The sequence below is a fragment of the Anguilla anguilla genome, chromosome 4 (genome assembly GCF_013347855.1).
Source record: "Anguilla anguilla isolate fAngAng1 chromosome 4, fAngAng1.pri, whole genome shotgun sequence".
In the NCBI taxonomy this organism is placed as follows: Eukaryota; Metazoa; Chordata; class Actinopteri; order Anguilliformes; family Anguillidae; genus Anguilla; species Anguilla anguilla.
In genome coordinates this window covers 45,139,942-45,161,642 of record NC_049204.1, presented here as the reverse complement: position 1 = coordinate 45,161,642, position 21,701 = coordinate 45,139,942, and the positions used below count along the sequence as shown (strand labels likewise).

General features: G+C 38.7%; 1 protein-coding gene across 2 annotated transcripts in view; it reads left to right on the top strand.

The window, feature by feature from the left end:
- Positions 1 to 12,614: 12,614 nt before the first annotated feature.
- Positions 12,615 to 21,701, top strand: part of LOC118225150 (mycophenolic acid acyl-glucuronide esterase, mitochondrial-like) — a 33,588-nt gene continuing 24,501 nt past the window's right edge. For both annotated transcript variants that reach the window (XM_035413211.1, XM_035413210.1), the window contains exon 1: positions 12,615 to 12,770. In XM_035413211.1, the coding sequence (XP_035269102.1) occupies positions 12,677 to 12,770 (94 nt within the window). In that variant the 5' untranslated portion in view covers positions 12,615 to 12,676. The remainder of the gene's footprint in view (positions 12,771 to 21,701) is intronic.

Here is a 21,701-nt window from a genome sequence, read left to right as displayed (position 1 = left end):
AAATGAGAAATAATCAATGGGGTTTGAAAACTTTCCGAATCCACTGTATATCGTTTATTGTTGTAAAGTGATTCCCACCTTTAAACAGAGGTTGTGTATAAAATGTGCTATATAAATAAAATTGCTTTACCTTGATTTGCTTTCATGTTTAATCATTGTTTTTAGTAAATAATACAAATATATTTGAATAGTACTTCTGTACTTCTAGATTAGTACTGAACTTTTTTTTAAACATGACTATTAATCATAATTGATCAAATATGTTAAGGGTAGTCAAATACCATGAATCAATTGCTTCTATTTAGGGATGCACTGATAATGACACTGGTGTCGGGTTTTGCGCAGGACCAGGTGTAAATGGGGTGTCATGGTTCTGTGTTTTCCTGTCTGTGTTTCCCTTGTTGGGCCGCCAGATGGCGGCACTTCTGTTTTGTGTCCTGCTCCCCCCTGTTAATTGTATGATTGTTTCCAATTGTTTCGTTATTCTATCATTGTTCCCACCTGTGTCTTGTTACCCCCTGTCTATTTAAGTTCTTTTTAGTGCCTAAATAATGCAAATAGGGCACTAAAAAGAGTAAGGAGGCAGAAAAAGGCTATTCCAAATAAAATGGAGATAAGAGATAAATAATTAGGAAAGATTTTCACTAAAGACCAATTAAAATCAGTGGGGAGGAACACTAGGACCTGGGGGAATGAAACATTCAAAAGGCCCTCAAAATCAGGTTTTCAGCTAGAGCAACTGGGTATAAGTTTTTGCAAGATCACTTGCCTCTGCCAGCAGCAATAACACTGCAGCAACAAACGGAAAATATCAAATTTGTACTGGGTGAAGTTTTTGAATTTTTAAAGCTGAAGGTGGCAGCGTTGAAGGAGGAGGAGAGAGATTGCGTCTTAACACTTATGAGTTGGCCATTACTCCAGGTGTTGAGGTGCACATGGGCACTGGGAAGGTATTGGGGGATGTCACACTAGGGAGGCAACCCATAGACTGGTGTTCAGGCTGGCTGGCGTGAGCACTAGATGGAAGCAAGTGGTTCCCTTCCACTACACTGGAAATTCAACACGGGGGTCAGTGTACAAGACAATCATTTTGGATATCATAGAGAGAGCAGCAGCTGTGGAGCTGTACGTGATGGCTGTGACAAGTGACATAGACAGTGCCAACAGGGCAGTGTGGATCACCGAAGGACTCCAGTACCACATCCAGTGCACCCAGAACAGAACCTCTATTTTTTGGCAGATGTTCCACATCTAGCCAAAAACCTGAGGAGTGCCCTTGTTGGTGGACAGATGTTCTGAATTCCAAGCAGTGTGGTGGAAAAAAAAGACTGTGAAGGAGTGGCCCTTCACTAGGTTGTTAATTGTTTAATTGATTGCATTTAATTTTAATTGATTGTGTATTTATTGTTTAATTGATTATTTAATTGTTTAATTTGTTAATTTGATGTGATTGTAACCAGGTGCAACTGATTGGCTCAACTATTTAAGTGTTTGCTAGAACGGTCATTTTTAAGCGTTGCAGCCGACTCGGTCGCTCCTTGTTGGAGGGACGAAATGGAGTGTGAAGTGGTAGAAGGTGGAAATGAGAAAAGGAAAAAAGGAATAGAAAATGAAAATAAGGATGAGAAATTTGTAGTAGAAATGATGTTAAGCGGACGTTAAGGTGGATGTTAAGCCCGGGTCTGGATGGGAAGCAAATGGCATTTTTAATGAAGTCCATGAAATAGGGAGATTAGTGAAGAAGGAGATTGGGGAAGTTAGGGCAGTGAGGGTAACCGGGGGGAAATTATAATCATTGAGTGCCAGTCAAAAAGATTGAGGGATAAAGCGCTTAAAGCTAAAATATTTGGTTCAACAAAAGTTGTCTGTTTTTTAATGAGGGAAAGAGCGTTTCGGAAAGGGCTGATCAGTGGGGTCCCGGTATCGGTAGATGCTGACTGTTTCTTGGAGGTTGAGGGAGTATACGGGGCGAGGCGAATGAAAAGTTATCAGGGGGATAAAGAACAGGAAAGTGGCTCAATATTGTTAGAATCTGAAGGCGAACTACCGGAGAGGATTTATTTAGACTATGTTAGTTACAGGGTGAGGGCATATGAAAGGGTTCCACTGAGGTGTTACTGGTGTCAGGATTATGGACACGTGGCAGCAGTTTGTAGGAACAGGGATCACAGGTGTAGAAGGTGTGGGAAAGATGGATGTTCGGATGAGGACTGCACAATGTCTAAAGACCAGGCAATATGTTTTCACTGTGGGGGAAATCATGAGGCGGGAGCAAAGCAGTGCGAAAGAAGGAAGAGGGAAAGCGAGGTGGAAAGAACAAGAGTGCAGAATAAAATAACATATGCAAAAGCAACGAAGAGAGTGAGGGCAGAGACGGGAGCTGTGAGGAAGGAACAGAATAGAACTACAACAGAAGGAAAAGATCAAGTGAGATGTGACAGAGAAATGACGCATATGGATAGAAGAAGGTTCTTAGCATTTATAGCGATGGTGATCAATTGTGCTAGTGAAATAGAAACAAAATCAGAGAGGATCAAGATGGTGGTGGACGCAGCGAAAGAGATTTTGGGAATAACGGATGTAAAGGGGGATGAAATACAGGGAATTTTAGCGAAAGGATTTGGAGGGAGTCAGACGTCAGGGATATAAGGAAATAAAGAATCACGAGTCAGATATGGGAGGGTTGGGCTGTTGTTTTATATATTGTTCAACCCATAGACATATATACATAGACGCCGCATTGGCCGCTTCCGCCCCTTGCTGCGTTACGTCAACGTGGCCGCCATATTGGTCCAGGCAAGACTGGCCTGAAAACAAATAGAAGTGAACGGAGAGCTGCGGTTTTTCTGGATAAAAAGCACTATAACGTTTACATTTCTCAACCGATTTCAATGAGTCATTTTTATATTCAAGGGTTTATGATCTACGTGGAGTACAAAAAAAAAGTTTTATCTCCGGTTACTTAGAATCTCAATAGTTAGGCTATAATCGCTGCTAGACGCTCAAGAGAGCAGTGTATCAATGTTAGGTTTACATGAACTGAATTACTTACGTGGTGGAAAATAATTAATTGGCATAAGGAATTGCCACCGTTAATTTTAACCTGGCAAACTGGCTAGAAAGTAATAAATGCATTGCTAGCTAACTTGAGTAGGATTGTAAGCATCAAATAACCTTGATTGTAAGGTTAGCTTTGCTTGTCAGGTACCTACAAATGTTTTCTTGCAAGTCATGTTTTGATTTTGAACGAATTAAACTGAACACAACCACAATAATTTTAACTTGGCAAGCTGGCTAGAAAGTAATGAATGTATTTTCAATTTTAGCTGAAACATTTTTCATCTGAACAAGCTTGATTTCTTGCTATTTGCTTGCTACCTAACTTGAGTAGGATTGTAAGCATCAATAACCTTGATTGTAAGGCTAGCTTTGCTTGTTAGCTACCTACCGATGTTTTCTTGCAAGTCGTGTTTTGATTTTGAATGAATTCAGCTGAACACAACCACAATAATTTTACAATTTAACATAGCTAGAAAGCAAAGGGTTAGCCTGAAACTATTTGGGGCAATTTGGACATTTAATATGTTATGTATTAAAATAACAAATCAAAACACAAATTTAATGTTGCAAGAAAACATTGGTAGCTAGTTAACAAGCAAAGCTAGCCTTTATAGATGATAAATAATGGTTGCAATCCTGTTAGCTAGCAAGCAAATAGCAAGAAATCAAGCTTGTTCTAATGAAAAACCTTTCAGCTAAAATTAATAATACATTCATTACTTTCTAGCCAGCTTGCCAGGTTAAAATTATTGTGGTTGTTGTGGAAGTATGTTTTTCCTTCATTCTTTTAATGTTTTTACATTTCTTCTTATTAAAGATTGTACTGATCAAGAATATATTTAAATGTATGTGATTATGGGATGATCACTGAAGAACAGTAGGTATTCTGTGTTATGTCTAAGAATTTGTAACTAAGAAAAGACAGTGGCCTCCTTGTACACTGATGCATACTACCTAGAGAATCTTTGAACCCCAGTTGCAGGAGGGAAAATTGTAAACATTTACTTAGTGGAATTTTGTAAGTAACTTCTGTTGGGAAACAGTCTTGTGCAGAAGACCTTTGAATTGCAAGAGAAGAGAAAGGATACTGACCTAGAACGAACTGATTTGCTATATCTAGTAAATGTATAGATTATATTCTATTAAAATGAATGAATGAAAATCAAAGTAATCACGGCAATGGTAATGATATAAACATAGTTTGTTAGAACATGGTGGTGTGTATATGAGTAAATATTTCATTTGGATTACAGCATGTATTGAACGCATTTAAAGTGCATGTACTTTGGAACTGGAAGATTAAACGATTGTTAATTATGAGAACAAATACTTGTTATTCAAGTCATGCATATACATTCCTCTGTAAGTGTGTGTAGTGAAATATCTGTCATTGATTAAAATTGATTATATAATAGTTATTGTTAAACTAACTGGTGAAACATAAGTTTGACCTAGGCTGGGATTGGTTATTTTAAAGGGAAGATACATCAGGGTAGGAGGAGATCTGGTTGTATAAAAAGTATGTAAAACATAATGCGAAGAAGCTCTCTATGTGTCTTTATAGTACTGGAGACCTCCCGTAGGCCTACGTACATGAAAAGAATAATTGATTGAAGAGAATAAAAAGGTTATTAGAAGAAATCATAATTTCTAGTCTTTATTCTTGCATCACCGACTCACCCACCGAACCTTAAGAGGATATTTTCCTCCACATTGTGTTCAGTTTAATTCGTTCAAAATCAAAACACGACTTGCAAGAAAACATTGGTAGGTAGCTAACAAGCAAAGCTAGCCTTACAATTAAGGTTATTTGATGCTTACAATCCTACTCAAGTTAGGTAGCAATGCATTTATTACTTTCTAGCCAGCTTGCCATTTTAAAATTCACTGTGGCAATTCCTTATGACAATGAATTATTTTCCACCACGTAAGTAATTCAGTTCATGTAAACCTAACGTTGATACACACTACTCTCTTGAGCGTCTAGCAGCGAATATAGCCTAACTATCGCGATTCTAAGTAACTGGAGACAAAACTTTTTTTTTTTGTACTCCACGTAGAACATAAAGCCTTGGATATAAAAACGATTCATTGGAATCGGTTGAGAAATGTAAACGTTATAGTGCTTTTTATCCAGAAAAACTGCAGCTCCCCTGTTCACTTCTATTTGTTTACAGGCCAGTCTTGCCTGGACCAATATGGCGGCGACGTTGATGTGCGATCCAAAGGCCAATGCGGCATCTATGTATATATGTCTATGGTTTAAGAGAACTAAACCAGATTGCAATGCATACAGTAGGTGGAGGTAATGCACTAATTTAAGTTTGCAAACCGCCAATAAAAACCAAAGAAGAAGAAGAAGAAGACAGGGGGAAGGAAGGTGAGCCACTAACATTTGTACTGCTGGTGTTTTTAAAATAAATTTAGTCCTTTTAACAAGTCTTGTTTTACTCAGTAGTTTTTAAGCTTTTTTTACTTGCCACAAATGTGGTGTCGATACAAAGATGTGATAGAAAGACAACAAGGCATGGCGCTTAAACTGGCTCCAAATCTGAGCAGAAAATCCATAAACCCAAGTCATTTTGACAAAATGAAAACGAGGAATGAGATGAACGTGTTCAGCAAGTCCACCAGTGCTGCAATACGTTACTTGGTGGAGCAAGAAAACCGTCCCTGCACACACCTTACAGCATCTTGGTTTGTGGAGCACATCAACCATTGGTGTAGACTTGTGGTGCTGTCACTTTAAATTACAGGCAATGATGTATGACGTGCACACGGTGCGACCGGTTGGTCAGAATGTATACCACCGCTAGGTGAATAAAGCAGTTTGGAGTATGTGAACTTCTACAAGTCTGCTACAATTGGTTTGATCTGATGTTGAGTCGCCATCCAATCATGGCACTCAGCAGGATGAAGATGGAGGAGTATGAGAATGTCATTCAGTTCCTCAAAGACATCATCCACCTGTTTGAGGAGCTGCAGATTTGCCAAAAGGTTACCTGGAAGCCTGTCCAGAGTGGATTGCTGATGTCAACACATTCAATCATTGCAATACAGGAAGACTTGCTGACAAGAGGGTACAAGTTTGTGTTAACATCACGCTTTACTCAGGACTGCCTTGAAAATGCTTTCAGTTGTGTTAGGTTTAAAAATCCTGTGCCTACCCCTGTGGAATTCCATCATGCACTGCGAATGATGACTGTTGGCCAGTTCCTAACAACAGCAAAATCTGGAAGCTACCACCAAGATGACGACAGTGGTTTCTTGGCAGATTTTTTGGATTGTGTGGAGCCGAAGCCAAACAACAACCACAGAAGTCAGAAGTTGTGGCTAGCCTGCTAGCTAGATATAAGGACTTGTAACAGTCGACTGGCACTGAATGTTTTTTATTGTTCAGAAACGTTAGCCATCTACAACTGTTCTACTGTCTAGTTAACTGGCTGTGGCTAGTCAGTAAGGCTACCTTGTGAAACCTAATAATTATTTAGTTAGCTAGCTAAGTAAGTAAGTAACTTTTATCTCATATAGCACCTCTCACAGACAGTCACAAAGTGCTTCACAATTAAAATTAATTAAAAGATTAAAATTGAATAAAATTAAATTACAAGAAAACAGTAAAAAGTATCACACACCTTTACAGATTAAATATCTTAGGCAGTACTTATTGAAACAAAGGCCTGTTTAAATAAATAGGTCTTCAGCATCCTTCTGAAAATGTCAACAGAGACCGCAGAACGTATGTCTGAAGGAAGAGCATTCCACAGTGTCGGAGCCACAACCTCAAAGGCACGATCACCTTTTGTTTCACAACAAGAGCGAGGGACAGCCAGTAAGCCCTGGTCAGAGGATCTAAGTGATTTACTGGCAGGGGTGGACAGTAACGAAGTACATTTACTTGAGTACAGTACTTAAGTACATTTTTTGAGTATCTGTACTTTACTTGAGTATTTATTTTTTTGGAAACTTATGACTTTTACTCCAATACATTTGAAAGATACATATTGTATTTTTGACTCCACCACATTTCTATGAAGGTTGTCGTTACTCGTTACTTTGAAGCATAGCTTTGAAGTCAACAGTTGAATATTTTTTTATTTTCTAAAATGCGACTGGCCACACGCTGTGTTCCTCACCGGAGAAAAACCAATCACAGTAGCCTACTCCTAATACACTGTCGGTCAAGTTCAAAGTGCTTGCTTGTTGCACCAGTGGTTGAACAGTTCAATTTGAACTTGGCGGCGGTAATTATGGCGACGGCAGAAGATAAGGATGATTCTTCGCCACCAGAACACCCATGGCTATATCTCAAGTCCATGTTTGAGATTTGTGAAATTCAAAAAGATTCATATTGTTTTAAATGTTTGCTCTGCTTACCGCGCACAAACTACATCGCTGCATTCAAAAACTCGCCGTCCAACCTGAAAAAGCATGTCGAGGTATGTAAACGTTAGCTAACGGTAGCCCGTTTGCTAATTATGAAGTTGTCTGAGCTTGTAGTGGTGGCAGTTTTTATGCGAGGATTGGTCAGATGAAATTTTATGGAATTTAAGCGAAGGGTCATCCAACTGTTTCACATTTCAGGCAATGCTATCTATCATCGGGTTAAATTAGTGGTGGACGCGGGTGGACAGCGTCCACCCACCTTTGGTAAATAAATAAATAATTTTGACCGGCAGTTTTACAAATAACTATGACAATCCAGTCCATTTAGGCTCCAGTCCATGTGTTCCCTCTAGCCAGTTACTCGTTCAACCAATGAAAAATCCGAAGTAAAAAAAAATTTCATCTATGCAACATTTTAAAGGGAGGTATAAAATAAATAAACAGCCCCCACAAACACCGGCTATTATTAACGGCAACTTTGATTGCTTAAGCAAAATCAGAAGGTTGCTGGTCAGCAGCTAAGCTAGGATTGAATATTTCCCATAACGTTTCATTCAGCGGCGACTGGTGAGCTGAAAATTGGTGGGGCGCAAAACTTTACTTTAAACTAATCATTGATTCTCAACCTGTTTTCATTAGTAATTTTCCTTTATAATCAAGCGTGCCAATGATCGGATTAATCAAATGACAAGCAGCCTAACACAGCGTCTTCATACCGTGTTAGGGGGATTAAATCATACATTCAATTTGTCCGTTAAAAAATCTATTTTAATCACCAAGTAGTCTACACTTAACAAATAAGATACACCAGTTTGTTATATACTATGTTAGCTCTCAGAATAACCAGCAAAAACGAAACCTGCACTTCAATTGTGTTTACAATCTAGCCTATGCATTGCAGATTTACCATGAATACGAGTGCGGAGAAAGAAGTGTATCCGCAAATAATGTTGATTGCACAATTTCGTTCTGCAAATGAATATAAATGTAGGCTATACGGCCGAGGCTACTCACTAAAACTGCCTATTTGGGGAGAGCTGGGTATATAAGATAGTATTGAGTAGCCTATTTTGTGGATTAATTGTATCGATACTCAAGGAAAATCAGGGGAAGATTCCGCCACTGCTTAGCGATTAGAACGGATTTTTCTAAATCGCATTTATCATTTAATCTCCCTAACACAATGCGAAGAAGCTGTGTCCCTTTCCATTTGATTAGTCAGATGTTTGCATGCTTGTTAATCACTGAAAACAGTTTGAGATCAATGATTAGTTTAAAGGAAAGTTTTGCGCCTCACCAGTGTAAGAAAGATGGATAAAGGAGGAAAAAGTGAGGACAAGAGGAGGATGACCGATTATTTTTGTGGGTAAAAAAAATTCTCAGCATTAATGACACTCAATAAACTTGAAATATATTATGTAAAAGCTTGCATCAATAGTATACATTCTTTTTAAAACATTGTTTTCCTTAATTACAATTATGTGCACAATACATTGAAGATACAACTATTTTGAGCTGAGACATTCATTGGTTTGTACCTTTTTTCACCCACCTCCCACCGGATCTCAGGGTCCACCCACCTCCCAAATCCCAATTTAACCCCTGTCTATCATGTGTTGCTATCTAAAACAGTAAAAAATGCATCTGTAAATGAGCTTCTGTAAATGCATCGTAGAAACAATACAACAGTGCGTTGGCATTAAAAATAAAATGTACTTTTAAATACTTAAGTATTTTTAAAAGCAAGTGCTCCAATAAAAATTGGACTGAACAACTTTCACTTGTAGTGGAGTAATATTTGACCAGGGGTATCTATACTTTGCCTCAAGTAATGGAGTTGTGTACTTTGTCCACCACTGTCTACTGGTGATGTAAGGATGGAGCAGGTCACAGATATACACAGGTGCCTGACCATGCATGGCTCTATATGTGAACACTAGGACCTTAAAATGAATCCTAAATTTGATTGGGAGCCAATGTAAGGATGATAATATGGGTGTGATGTGAGTTGTCCTGCTAGACCTGGTCAACAGCCTTCTTGCAGCAGCCTTCTGGATCAATTGTAGATGATCCAGGGAAGACTTGCTGAGGCAGGTGAAAATGGAATTACAGTAGTCTAGTCGGGATGATATAAATGCGTGAATTATCTGCTCAAGCTCAGGTTGTGATACAATAGACCTGAGTTTGGCAATATTACGCAAATGGAATAAGGATGTTCGGGTCAACCCTTTAATGCGTTAGTCAAAGGACATAGCCTGATCAAATATGACACCAAGATTTCTAAGATTAGACCCTACAGCTGAAGGAAAGGACCCAATACTCTGAACAACCTTGGAGGCTATGCTATCTGAACAATTATCAAGACCTCAGTCTTATCTGCATTTAGCTGTAGAAAATTGTTTGCCATCCAGTCCTTAATGGCAACTAAACAATTGTGAAACAAGCAGTTTATCAGCCTCATCAGGCTTGAAAGAAACATATAGCTGAATATCAACATGATAAGACACCTCCTTAAATTTACTAATAATATGACCCAAAGGAAGCATATATAGAGCAAACAATAAAGGACCAAAGACAGAACCCTGAGGGACACCACAGGACAGAGCAACGGTTTCAGACATGTAGGGACCTAGGGACACAGAAAAACTCCTCCTCTATCCGAGAGATAGGAGGAGAACCAGTCCAGGGCGCTCCCAGGAACACCCACCCACTGCCTAAGCCTTTCAGTCAGGATGCTGTGATCAACTGTGTCAAAAAGTGCACTAAGATCCAGCACTAGAACAGAGCATTTGCCCACATCAGAAGCCATCAATACATCATTTGAGACTGTGAGAAGAGCTGTTTCAGTGGAATGCTTCTGACGGAACCCAGATTGGAATTTATCTAAAATCATTTATCTAAATCAGTCAAGACGGCAGTAAGCTGTTGAGCAACGACTTTCTCTAAAACTATTGAGATAAAAGGCAGCTTGGATATAGGCCTATAGTTCTTGGGAAGGATGGATCAATGTTAGTTTTTTCAGAAGAGGCTGAACAACTGCATGTTTAAAGTAAGCTGGGACACAGTCAAATTGCAGGGAGCTATTCATAATAGAAACCAGGCATGGACCAATAGACCCAAGTACATTGAAGTTAGTAAAATGTCCACAGGGCTAGAGGAAGGTTTCATGTCGCCCACCAAATCAATTAGGTCTTGCAGGGAAATAGGAGAGAAACAGTCTAAAATTGATGGTCGGGTTGGGTGAGCAGACAGAGGAGTAGAAGGGCGGATGGTATTAGCCCTGACATCACTCATCTTATCAACAAGAAAGAGAGAAAGAAGTTACAGTCATTATTAGTGAAAATAGGCACATCAGGAGGTGCAGGAGTGACAATGTTATTAATGGTGTCAAATAGGACTTTGGGGTTGTATTTACCAGTGGAAATTAGGTTTGCAAAGTAAGAAGCCCTCACAACCTTCACCATGTTATTAAAATAAGTTAAAAGATCTTTATAAGAGAGACGGTGAACATGGAGTTTGGTTGATTTCCACAGTCGCTCTACCCTCCGACATTTACGCCGGAAATAACGAATTTGCTCATTTAACCAGGGGGAAGAATTAACTAAAGGAACATGTCTTGTTTTACTGGGAGCCACTTTATCCAAAACGGTGGAGCAACGTGTATTAAAGGAGCGGACCAGACAATCAACGTCAGCAGGAGAGGACAACACTGTGTTAGGGTTAAAAGCTGCAGAAAACTTCTCATCTGAGAGGCAATTTATGATGCGAGAGCATCTTACACGTTTACTGGGCAGAGAGTCTAAGGTAAAAGACAGGTTGAATAAAACACATTCATGATCAGAGACATGCAGCTCCTCAGAGTAAATAGATTCAATATTTACCCCATGCGTAAAAACAAGGTCCAAGGTATGACCCTTAATGTGAGTGGGACCAGACACATGTTGAATAAAATTAAAAGACTCAGTGACATTAATAAAATTGGCAGCAAATCTACAAGAAACATCATCAATGTGGATATTAAAATCACCAACCATAATAACTCTGTCCATCTTAATGATGGAGGATAAGAAGACACTAAATGCAGACATAAATGAACTATTAAAACCAGGGGGTCGGTAGATTAAATTACAATAAAACAGATTTGAATGGCCCATTTTGGTTATCTGCAGTTCAAATGATGTAAAAGATGTAAAAGCAGTTCCTGTAAACCACGTCGAGTCCTCCACCCCGGCCCGAGGACCTGGGAGTGCTAATAAAATAACAGCCCAGTGGGCACCTAACCACAACTTCTCACTGCATTTCAGTCTTGCTAGTTCGACATAGCTTTTTCATAAGTAGACAACATATATAGCTAGCTAGCTAATGTAATGTACGGTCTTACCGAATGTTTCTATAAACATATTGACTATTTATTACTTTTACTCACAGAAATGTTAGAAACCATATCAGAAATGGCCACAATGAGTCCTGTAGCTAGCCAGCAAAGCCACGGTCGCAGTTCAGTGGCCACAGTTCGTCATGAGTTTTGAAAGGTTTTTCAGATCGCACCCCCGCGGGTTAACGTTATTTTTCTGTGTTTACTGTGATACTTCACCTTTAGGTACCCAGTGCGCACACTCATAGTCAAACATGACTGGTGCCTGAATTTGCTTCATGTGCCTTTGAGCACCTCCTATAGAAATCCATGGAACCAATAAACGGAAGCTGTCTCCAGTTCTTGTATATCTTGATCTCATAAAAAACACGTTTTCAACGTACAAAATGCAAAAATGTATTACTCACACATACAAGACATACACCGTCTATAACTCATTCTTTCAGACTGCCAAAATCCAGGCCTGCCATTAAAAGTATTGATATCAAAATGATGCCAAGTTACGGTACTACAAACAATATAGGCTATCTTGCCTCGCCGAAATTAAATAAGATGTATTCCAAAGCAATGCTACCCAATATTTCAATATGTTTATTGTTTGCACACGTTTATTGCACTATGTTCATTTTATGTTTATTGTTATGCATCATCAGACCAAAGCAAATTCCTTGTATGTGAAAACCTACTTGGCAATAAACCTGTTTCTGATTCTGATCTAATTTCATATGCACAAAATCTGGCAGGATGCTGCACACTCCAGTCCAGTTGGTGGCGGTAATGCACCAAAGCTAGTATTTAAACCTGAGAAGAAGAAGACGATTCTCGCGTGGTTTCCAAAGAACTTCGCGTAGCAGTATGGCAGCCTCAGTGCTGAGAGGTTTCAGAAGAGTGGCTCCACGAACGGTTGTGCATGGAAAGGTCTCAGTTTTTTCGGACATGTGCTTGGGAGGTCAGTAGACACTGAACTCAAGACGGTTGTAATAGCGCAAATATATATTTAAAAATAAATAAATAAAATAAACATAACTGTTAGTGGTCGCAATTAGAGGTGATCAATTCTTTTCCAACGACACCACAGCTAGCTAACGTTAGTTACCCAGATGGACAAAGGTCGGTGGACCGTGCGTAATGTATAACATTAAACTAAGTAAATATCTGGGTTATTGCCGTTCTAAAATTAGTGCTTCAGTAGTGTGCGTGGCATTTTGGGGGCGCAGTACTGTTCATTTTTGTCTTCGTGTAACAGGACGCTGAAGTTTGCTCCCGATTTGCACATTCCGGTCCACCTTAAATCGGTTGCAGTATGTGATTAGATGGTTTCGCTGTCTTCCCTACGTGTTTGCAAAGGTTATAATTTTCTTCTAAAAGTGAAATACGGCTTCAGAGAGAAATTGAACAATGGTGGTAATGTGAATGTATTATTACTATTTTTTAATTATGCTACGTCACTTCACATGTCTTTTTAAGGCTTTAATATGGAAGGATCAGAAACCCAAGTCTCATGCATTTTGTTTTCCCCTCAAAATATAGTAGTCTCAATATTGCATGTGTATGAGAGAACAGGAACTAATGTACTTCTTAAATGGTGTAATGGTGGAAATATCACTGCACTGTATACAAATAAAACTCCAAACTGTCTATATAAATAAATGCAGTAATAAAATCCTTTTGGAAAATGAACATATTGGATGGCAATTTCATCTGAAAATGTAAAGGTCTCAAACTTTTGACACTTGGGGTCCTGGTCTACATCCCACCCCAATTGTACTGTACTATTTTTGAATAATCCCACTTCAAACCTATGTAATCCAGTACAGGCCAATTGAAAAAAAATGAAAATTTGGATTGGAGTAAATCCTGCAAATTTAAAGGTCTCAAAGTTTTGACACTTGTTCATGACAGAAGGCATCCTGATCTATGTCCTACCCAGTTTCTGCAAAGATTTAGTGTAGTGTTTTAGAATAATCCAACTTCAAACCTTCAGTGTAATCCAATGCAAGCCAATTGATAAAACTGAAAATTTGGATTGAAATATCTCCTTAACTTTGAAAGGTGTCTTAGACATTTGTTCACGATAGATATGGTCCTGGTCTACGCCCTGCCCAATTTCTATGAGATTTTACTGTAGCATTTTTGAATAATCCCACTTCAAACATTGTATGTAGGCTAATCCAATACAAATTAACATAAAAAATGAAAATTTGAATTTCTCCCCAAATTTACAAGGTCTCAAACTTCTGACACTTGTTCATAATAGAAGGGGTCCTGGTCTACATTCTACCCAATTTCTGTGAAATTCCGCCGTAAAGTTTTGGAATAATTTTACTTCAAGATTTCTATGAAATCCTAGACAAGCTAATATAAAAAACTAACATTTTGGATTGGAATATCTCCTGAAATTTTAAAGATATTAAAAGTCCATACTAACTTTTTACATTGGTTGCACTCGTGCACCTAACTTTTTCATTTAGATGCACCAGCACATAATTTAGGTGCATCCAAAATTTTTCACCACACCTTTTGGCGCCACAATAATACATTTTAAGCGTTACCTTTTTTTGTCAGTTCCCGTACACATTGGTAATTTCGTAACACAATATATAAATGATTGTAATCAGGAATAAAGGTGCAGATAAATGTTTTTTCTTTATTTAAATCACATCACAAACATGAAATCGCATTAATCTCAATTGTTTAAGAAATAAACTTAAAAAGTGCTGATGTTTAAAATGCTTGACAAACTCAAATAAATAAATAAAACTCAAATAACTCAAACAAAAGTGTGCGCTGCTCCCGGAGGAGTACAGGGCGCTGTTTCACACATACATGCCTTCTTTTTTTTCCCCACCCACAATCAGCGAAGAAGAATATCAGGGTCAGAGCCAATCAGAAGCAGAGTAGGGGCGGGTCTTCGCAGAATGTGGGTGGGAAAAATAAATAATGCTACACATATACAAACTCTGTATTACGACGGAGTATTAGGGCCACATTGAGAGGGAAAAAAATTCTGAGATTTCGAGAATAAGGTCGTAATATTACGAAAATAAAGTCGTTATGTAATTGAGAAAAAAGTCATAATATTACGAGAATAAAGTCGCAATTTAATGAGAATAAAGTCATAATATTTCAAGAAAAATGTTGTAATATTACGAGAATAAAATCGTAAAATTTCGAGAGAAAAAAACATAATTTTTAGGAAAATATATTACCAGCAACCAACAAAACGGGTGAGAGGACAGTCTAATGGCAGCCTGAGACTGCAATTTCCTCCAAGTCCGTGTGGTTCTTTCTTCGGAATAGACACAATTTCTTTCAATCTTTTCAATGTCCTGATACTTATGATAATGTGGTGCTGATGTGCCAAAAGATTAAGTATTTCGTTATTTGTGAAGTTATACTTTAGTATAGGTTTCACAAGATGCTCCACCTTCCTCATTTTAACGCAGACGGCAGGCTGCTCTTCTGATATTTCCCGTCTAAAATTACACATAGCCTAAAATTACGACTTTATTCTCGTAATATTATGACTTTTTTCTCGTAAAATTGCGACTTTATTCTCGTAATATTATGACTTTTTTCTCGTAAAATTGCGACTTTATTCTCGTAATATTACAACCTTATTCTCGAAATCTCAGAGTTTTTTTTCCCTCAATGTGGCCCTGTGTACTCCGTCGTAACACACAGAGACAGACCTGCTAAATGTCAGGCGCACCGGTGCGACCAATGAAAATGTTTAGTCGCACTTGACAGATTTTTGGTGTCGCACTCTGGAGCCTTGGACACTAGTTCCTCGCAGAAGGGGTCCTGATCTATATCCTACCCCATTTCTGTGATATTTTACTGTAGCGTTTTTGAATAATACCGCGTCAAACTTTCTCTGTAATCCAGCAGGAAGAAGAGCTGTCTGCTTTTACATGCAGTCTACAACTGCCCAGATTAAATGGGGTGGAGCGGTGGGTCAGCAGAGAGTGATTCAATGCAAGCTCATTACATTACATTTATTTTGCAGATGTTTTTATCCAAAGTGATGTACAATAAGTGTATACTGAAGGTCATTAGAACTACAAAACACAGGGGGTCCTCCTAAATCCTCCAGTGAGTCCTCATATATCATGGCTGATGCAACTGGCAATTGCTCATGGTCTGATAGAGGCCCAACGGCCACAGCTGGCACTGGCACTGGCACTGCCCTGAGTAGTATAATTTCATCCTAATGGGGTCACAAGTACAACAGCAATAAATTTGAAGTGCGATTATTCAACAGCCTGTATTGATTGCACATAATGTTTGGAGTGGGACTATTTGAAAATAGTACAGTAATAGTATCACAGTTGGTGGCAGACGTACAGGACATCATCTGTGATAATCAAGTGTCAAAATTCTGAGACATTAAAATTTTCAGAAGAAACTGCAATCCAAATGATCAGTTTTTTCAATATGGCTGTATTGACATGCACAGAGTCTGTCTGCTTGAATTACCGGTATGCTGCATGAACCTTGACCTTCGCGTAAATTGAGGCAAACTATCCTATGCAGCGCGGGTAGCTGACTTAGCAAGTTAACAAAATGGACCGATTTCTTAATTCGAGCTCCCCCACCCAGGTCATCAAGCGAACCTGATACTGAACATATACCTTCAAAATGGTCTTGAAAATATGATTAATCATTTCTTCAGTATGGATTTACGAGTGTCATCGAGAACAAAGAGGAAAAGCTCAAAGGCCCCTTGTGCGGTAATGTGCTGTCTACGGAGAGTATGAAACCAAACAAACTTAAAAGACATTTTGAGACAACACATAAAGAATACATGGGAAAGCCAAAATCATATTTCAAAATAAAACGTGATCAGCTGTGCAGGCAGTACTTTAGAAAGGTTCCCTTCGCAAGCACTTATTTGTGCGAAGCAGGATTTAGCGCTCTTGTTTGCATGATATCAAAATTACCGGTCCAGGCTAGACGTGACAGATGAGATGAGATGCGCACTCTCGACTCCCCCTGATTTTGATAAACGCAATCATCCCATTAGACATGGTGAGTTTTTAATGTACGATCAATGCCAACATACTGTGCTTTACTGGATTCTTATCAGTGATTGTATACTAAAATGTAACTGTCATATGTAACTTTTAAATATTAAATATTAAAAAAGTATCCAATAGCAAAGAAATGTCAATATTTTAAATGGCTGGGGTCGCGGAAAATTTCATACCTAAAATTGGGGTCCTGAGCCAAAAAAGGTTGGGAACCGCTGTACTAACCAGTTTAGCCAAATTATCTTACAATATTGTCGTGTATTAGCGTGTAAAAGTCAACAGGAATTGGTATGCATACTAAAACTATTGAAAATTTGTGCTTCATATGGTCTTACTTGCAAGTAAAACATAAAAGCTTTTAGCTGACCACATACGCACACTCGCTCTCAGCTCAGCTTGTTGCTAATATTTTGTCAAAGCTTGCTACCAAGCAAGACGTCCAGTGCCTGCGAATCTCAGATGGCAGCCACTGCCATCTACTGGCGTCAGCTGGTATCGCACTGGCTAACAGGGAGACAAAAATATTCTTGCAGTAATATGCATCTCGTGAAAAACACGTTTTGAACGTACAAGAATGCCAAGTTACTCACACGCAAGGTAGCTAACGTTAAACACAGTGAAAATGCTGAAAGCGGAACTGTCCCGGAAAGATTTAACAGATGCAAAAGCAATAGTTTAAATGTGTTTTTAGTTAGGCAGCAAGCCAGTGTACTGAGTTTAGAGATTTGCTGCAGTCGGAGGGGGTAATTGACCCCGGGTCTCTCAGTCCTGTAAACAGTTTCAACCAAAAGACAATGGCACTACCCACTAGGCTACAAGGGAAGAAGACATCAGAGTTTTACTCTTTTAAACATGCGCACTGGTATATATGATCATTTTGTGTTTGCATCCAATGTTTTTATTAGTTGATGTACATAAAATGACCAATGGGGAGACATATTCTTTGTGGGCTAGGAGCATTTTTGGCAGGAAAAAGGAGAAAGCGCAAAATCCCCTTAGTTTGGAGCTTTATTGTGTGGGCATGTTAAGTTGTTTATGAATATGGGTGGCAGTGTATTATAATGGCTAAGGACTTGGTCTTCTAACCTAAAGGTCGCCGGTTCGATTACCTGATAGGACACTGCCATTGTAATCTTGAGTAAGGTACTTAATCTGCATTGCTCCAATATATATCCAGCTGTATAATTGGATACAATGTAAGTCGCTCTGGATAAGAGCATCTGCTAAATGCCTGTAATGTAATGTAATGAATTCTGTCTGTTGAAATGGGGTCAGAATGTACAGAAATGAATGTTTTTAATGGCTGAGAGTCTGTGGCTGTTGTGGTTATTTCTGTGGGGAACCCTGAAAAGTGCCAAACTTTCGGCGCTGTTATAGGTATGGGGCATGCCCCCGCCAAGGCATAACTTGGCTGGATGGCATACCTGCCATCCCAGTAAAAGTTTCCCGACCATGAAGAATGCCTGTCTTGTTTACATTTTGGTCAGATGTGGTGGCAAGTAAATCTATCGCTGTTTCGGTCGCAGCACTTTTGACACAAGCAAGGTCGGACCCTCATCCGTTAATATTACCATGAAGAGTGCATGACCCGCAAGCATAGAATTGTGTTATCAGGGCGACATAATTATATTGAGAAATACAATCTTTGGGGGGGGGGGGGGGGGGGGGGGGTTTTATAATGCCATCGTAGTGCGGAGTATTATAAAGTGTGACCATACGGAGTGACCATAAAACCATCCATATCAACAAAAAAAAAACTATGCTGCATGTAAACTTTAAATATAGGCGAACTAGTTTTACTTTTTCATGTTTGGGACTAACTTGGCTCATGTTTTAGTTAATAAAACTCAACAACAAGTGAGCACTAGTGACTTAGTACTAGTGAAGTGTTTTAGTATAGCCTAATTTCTGCAGCCTACTTGAGAATACGTGGTGTACTAGAAGTTGAAAAGAAGTTCAAGTATAAGCCTAAGTATATTTTTATGATGTGTATAATTGGTCAAAAGTGAACCAATTACACTTTCTTATTTTAGGAAAGTATGTTATATTAGTGTGCTTATAAAACTTTATTGGGTCCACCTTCTTAAGGTTCCCTTCAGTCTATGACTGGTTATTAAAGTAGTAGGCCTGTCATATCATATGGAAGGCATCCCAGCACTGCTCCATCTTTTTATTCAGGGGAGAACTGGTAGTTACATAAGAAAACTGAAGTGAGCCTCAGCCACATTTTTGGGTTAGCTGACTGCACAGGCATAAATGTTATTATTGAGAAACCGTTGAAAATGCATGATAATGGGACAGCACCTTATTTCTGAATTCCCCTCTGTAAGAATTATTTTAGGAGCCCCAATCCTAAGGAAAAATTCCACATGGCTGATGTTCACTTCAGTTTTCTTATGTACTAACTACGGAAACTCCCCTGAATTTTAAAATGGAGTGGCATTTGGATGGCTTTCATGATATTATATCATAGGGCTACTACTTGAATACACAGGCTGAAGGGACCTTTGACAAGGTGGACCATACAAAATTGTATAAGTACACTAATATAGCATACTTTCTTAAAATAAGAAAGTGTACTTGGTTTACATTTGAACTATTATGCACTCCAGGAAATTAAATTTAAGCTTGAACTTCTTCACAAGTTTTAGAAGAGCCACTAGTTCTGAGTAGATGTTTATGTTACTTTTGAGTTTTATTTACTAAAAAGTGAGCTAGTTTAATCAGAATGTCAGACTAGAGAGTCTATAAAGTGGCAATCTCAAAGATTTTCATTAAAATAAATGTCTGTTAAGTCACTATATATTGCTGAATTAGGTAAGAGAATGGTTATTGAACCTATTATTATATTAATTTATATTGTTATTATTATTATAATTTATTGTTAAAGATTTGGGTGTCTGTGGCAACATTCCCGGGAAAAAATCACAAGCGGCACACAGTTAGTGACGCGTTTTCCATTACCCATCAGTGGTTGGTCCGCCAGAGAGGGTAGGCGTAGTTAACGCTCTTCAACTCACTTGTTTTCCGGTGTCTGCTAGCGTTATGAAACCCTAAAAAGTTTTTTGTGTAACATGAGGTCATATTATTTGTTGATGTAGATTTCGTATTACATTAGTTTAGACAACATTGTGCAGTCAGTAGCCATCTCTCATATCAGGTAACGTTGCGTTAGATAGCTAGCTAATGTAATTAACATAATCCAATGTCAGCTAACAATTCGAAAAAAAGCTAGCTAACTCTACCGACCAGTACCGACCTCGCAAACCGTCTTTCGAATGCAACGCTACCTTGTTGCAACGTTGCAATGTAGCTAACTAAAGGCCAGTTCAGATCAACGATTCACAACGAGACTGGATACAACTTGCATAATTCCAAGACGTCTGATTGCAAACGTTCTAAAACTGCACTTGGCGATTTGACAAGGTGGGTCTTTTTAGACCCCAGGGCAGGAAACGGCTCTGCTACTAACCAGTTCACACCGTTATTTACATTGCCATCAAGTTCATCAATACATTATAATGATTGGAATAAACCGTATTTACACAGAGGATTAACCCTGGGGTATAGGTGGAGCAGAGCCGGGTCTGATTTCTGTGTAAAGATGTCAAGCCGGAGAAAAAAAAAAAAATACGCAGATTAGCGTTGTTATTATTTTATTACGTTTCCTCATATGTTCCTTCAGCCGTGATGCCCTTTTTTGATTAAATCTCCTTTGTTTCTGTTTTATTATTCTTGTTCTGATTGGTAATTTAACACCCAGCTCAGCTTTATTCTCAAACAGTTTAGCTAGCAAAACCAGAAACACCAGGGGTAACATTTTGCAGGGCAGTTGTTTCAAAAATATCACATAACAATCATTCACGAGAAAGATAATGTTTATTGTGCACGAGATACATAATTACACGAGCCACAGCGAATCCTGCAGATTCTTCTCTGAAGTGTAACGATGTTCATACCGGGTAAAAGGTGGATAAAGAATGTCTGTGGAAATTGATCATCACTAATTCTACCCCAGGTCAGCTCCAGCATTTTAACCCAGCTCGGCAGTGTAAAGACAGCTTAAGTTAGCCTAATGTTAGACAATGAATGAGTATGTACATAACGTTACTTTTATAACAACCATTTTTTATTCAGTTAAATAGTAAGTGTTATAGTTACCGTGGCCCAGGTGCCAGCTGACTGACGTCACACACGGGTGACACTGTTTGGAAGTTGGGAACTGAGGTCTAAAAACACACCTGCAATTACCGCTTCTCGCCATTGGTACCGCCAAAGAGAACAAAACGGAAGTCTTTGAGATTTAAAGTTTACTTGTATTCCACTTTAAAGTTCACTTATAGAGTACAATTTTTTTTTCTTTTTCTGTAAGGGGGGTGCAGTGCTGTATGGTTTTACATTTTGGTCAGATGTGGTGGCAACACTCACTATGATGGTATAATAAACAGCCTGAGCTGTTGATGCATAGTAGGTTTGATCTAAAAGCAGTTACAGCATATAGCCTTTTTTCCAACGATGGTATTTCTCGTTATAATTGTGCCGCCGTATTAACACATTTCTAGGCTTGTGGGTCAGGTACTCTTCTACTCTTGTTTCGAAAGTGCTGCAATGGAAAGAGCAATAGATTGTTGTAAAGTAAAAACAATAGTAAAGTTACCTAATGGTTGTTTTCCCCTCTTCCAATTATGAGTAAAACACTGTAAATAAAGCATTAGTTACAATGAGTGTTGCTTCAAAATGTGTTGCTTTTTTGCTTTATTACCCTGTCCCAAATTGAAAATATGTTTGCCAAAGCACCTTGGAGGTGTGACACTTTGGTGAGTGTCCACTGAAATGAGTGGAAGAAG